General features: G+C 28.7%; 1 protein-coding gene across 2 annotated transcripts in view; it reads right to left on the bottom strand.

The window, feature by feature from the left end:
• Myo61F (Myosin 61F) overlaps positions 1–3,431 on the bottom strand; it is a 234,738-nt gene that overhangs the window by 214,447 nt on the left and 16,860 nt on the right. Inside the window, exon 1 of one of the 2 annotated variants that reach the window (XM_067047544.1) lies at positions 1,059–1,099. The exons of the other annotated variant lie outside the window; for it this stretch is intronic. Coding sequence (XP_066903645.1) covers positions 1,059–1,084 — 26 coding nt within the window. The 5' untranslated portion in view covers positions 1,085–1,099. Of the gene's footprint in view, positions 1–1,058; positions 1,100–3,431 lie in introns of those variants that run through there. 2 annotated transcript variants of the gene reach the window in all.

The raw sequence follows: 3,431 nt of genomic DNA, 5'->3' as shown, positions 1-3,431 counted from the left end.
ACAGATACAAGAAATTTAAATCAACACTATGCTGAGATATTAAGTAAGATTAATTTATAAATAATATAGGAAAAATTGTATGTGGATAATTATAGTTGGCCTTGATAGGGTTTTTGCTAATGAAATAAAGAGAAAAATTGACAAAAATTTAGTTATGATAGATAATTTTTAAATGCTTGAACTGAGTGGAGGAAGGTTACAAGCATTGTTGTGATAAAAGTTTTAAGGAATAGTGTCTGGAGATAAATAAATTGACTTTGTTTTTAATTGATAATTGACTAATTAGGTAATTAAACATATGTGGGATATACTTATTAACAAAAAAATATTTTTACCTAATGTTTTTAATGTTTCATAGATATTGATATTTTTGACCTGGGCAGAATAGCCTGCATGAAGTTTAGAGTTGTTAAATTATAAGGTTTCAAAGTGGTATTGAGGTAAGATAAAATATAAATAACAATGTTAAGTCTTTTAAATTGTTTATAGGATCATACATGTAATAGAAACTGTTTTGTAGTAGATTGGCCGAAACGTTGGGCGTATAAGAGAAATAAAAAGTTTTGAGACTATAATGGATAGAGTTTGAATTATTTATTTAATTAATTTTAGTTTTAAAGACAATTAAGCAAATGACCGAGTATTTTCTATTCCGGGCAATTTTAATACAAAATTGAATAATCAATTTATTTTTTTGTTTAATGAAATATGATTTCAGAAAACAGAGGACGTCTATCGATTTGCTATTTAGTTGTGTCCTTAGTTTATTCACAAAATTCCCCGAAATAGAAAATACCCTCTCACTCGCAACCGAACTAGGCTTAATCGTTTTTAAAGCCTGATGTAATAATTCGATATTTTATAGAAAACCGATATTTTCTACTAAAAAACCGGTTTTTGAATTTCATAATTTTCTCCAAAAAACCGGTTTTTAAAAACCAACAAACCCTAAAAACTATCATTTCATATGAAATGACCCAGTAAGATTTATAATGAAGGAATTATTACTAAATAAACCACAAACTCGCATAATATAGAAAATCTAACTGAATGCTCACCTACTATTCTCCATGTTTGCTGACATAGCGAATACTAAGCGAGCAACTCGAATCGCTTCGGTATCGCTTGTCTCATTTACCCACAGAACCACAAAAAATGTGGAATCAACAGAAAAATTGATAATTCTATCGCAATTCCACTGGTCTCGCCTTGTATCTATTTTATTCATGTAAAAAAAAAATGATAAACAATCGTTTCATTATAATTTAAGGTTTAATAATGTTTACTATGTTGTTTTTATTATTTTTAATAGATTTTTAGATATTTATTGGTTTATATTACAACGTAGTCACGTGCTTATATTAGTATCATCTAACGCAATTGGTGATGTTACATTAGTTTAGCTCAACACAGTAAATAGTACAAGAACCGGGAAGAAAAAAAGGCAGTTATCTCACCCCAATTTTTGATTACTTTAATGAAAACTATGTATAATTACTAGTCAAAATTGATGAGTCTGCCAAGTATTGGTAGGGGGATTAAAAAATGGAGCCTGTTTCAAAAACCTTTAAAAAAAACATTGATCTTTCATTCGGAGCTCTATATCTTAAAAACTACCAACAACACTAGAAAATCTAAGAGAACATTATTTAAAGAAGAGTAAATTTGCTGAAATATTAGCCCTAAAAGAGCTATTTACGTCCAATAGTGCTCAAATTAAAGCTAGTTAAATTTAGTACAATAGTAGTAGTTTTTATAATATTTGACAAAATAAACTCACAAAATGTTAAATTCTAGTTGTGCATATAAAATGTTGGATATTTGAAAAAATATATCACTAGATCCATAAGACGTACAGATGTCTTCCAGTACTTAAAATGAAGAATATTTAACTTACTATAAAGTAGTTTATGACACTTATCTTCGTAAGGGTAGTAGTTTTTATGATATTCGCATATGAATATAAATTTGGCAAATTAAAATTTGTCCGAATAACTATAAATCAATTCATTTTAGCGAATTTCATGTAAACTATTACTCCTACGAAGATAAACGTCACAAAATACTTTATAGCTCATTAAACTAGCTTTAATTTGAGTGCTAATAGACATCTGTACGTCAAATGGTTTTTAAGATATAAATTTTTCAAAATAAATTCACTAGCTACTGATTTTTCAGTACGTAACATTTTTATGAAATGTTGCTTTTTAAAAATCTATATCTAGAAAATTACTGAACGTAAATAACTCTATTAGGGCTCATATTTTAGCAAATTTACTCTTCTTTAAATGACGTTCTCTTCGGTTTTCTTGTATTCCTACTTTTTGAGATATAGAGCTCCGAATGAAAAATTAGTTTTTTTTATCGCTTTGAAAGAGCCGCCATTTTTTATTTCCCCTACCTATACTTGGCAGACTCATCAGGTTTGACTAGTAATTATACATAGTTTTCATTAAAGTAATCAAGAATTAGGTTTAGATAACTGCCTTTTTTCTCCTCTTGGGCTCTTGTACTAATACTTATTCTATTGTGATCGGACAATCTTTTTTTAATCTTACAAGATATAGGCATAACAAGTAAACAATAGAGATGTTCATGGTCTTTAGTTTACTATGTTAAAACGAAATAACATATAACATGGCAGAGATGTTAAATGGAGAATGACATCATGCACCACAACAGCTGAGTTCGTCACCGTTTTGTTTTTTGTCGTGTTAGGTTAGTTACTTGCTCGTAGGTTGTTTTAATAGAGTATTAGTATTGTTTTCGATGTTTTTAAATCTAATAAAGCAATGGATGACAATAATAATAATGAAATTAGCCTGTCTTGATTCTCTTCCTCACAAGTTAGAAGATCAACAAGGAACTCAGGATCCAAACTTCCTCTTTTAACTCACTTTAGGCATGTTGTAATAAATAACTTTAATCAAAACTTATAAGTAAATAATAATACGAAGTTTTAGAAGGAAAGGTTATAAATCAAGCTGCTCAAAAAATCCGCTAGAAGCTCTCAGCATTTAACATGACTTTAGATAGGGCTGCTCACAATCCTATACTTATGACATTTAACATGGTAAAATATTTTACACTTAACACAACGTCATGAATACCCCTAATATACAATAATAGTATATAACTTTTTTTTTATTTATTACTTTCATCGCTTTTGTTCTTATTTTTCTTCGCTTTTTTTTTTTTTCAATGCTTTATTATTTTTGTTTTCATATTTTCTCTTTCAACCCAATGTGACTTTCCTCCTTTTTTCCTTTTCCTCATTTTTCTCCTCGTTCCCATAAATAAAATATGAATACAAGATACAACTAATATTCATTTTAAATAAACAAGAATATGAACTAAAAAGAATTAAAAGAAACAAAACGATCAGTATAACCATGGTCGACATCCTACCGCAACAGCCGCAGGGAGGAGGT

This window comes from Halyomorpha halys, unplaced genomic scaffold (assembly GCF_000696795.3).
Source record: "Halyomorpha halys isolate HHAL.00 unplaced genomic scaffold, Hhal_1.1 Scaffold72.1, whole genome shotgun sequence".
NCBI classification, from domain to species: domain Eukaryota; kingdom Metazoa; phylum Arthropoda; class Insecta; order Hemiptera; family Pentatomidae; genus Halyomorpha; species Halyomorpha halys.
Note: the sequence above shows the minus strand (reverse complement) of the source record. Positions and strands in the feature narration are given on the sequence as shown.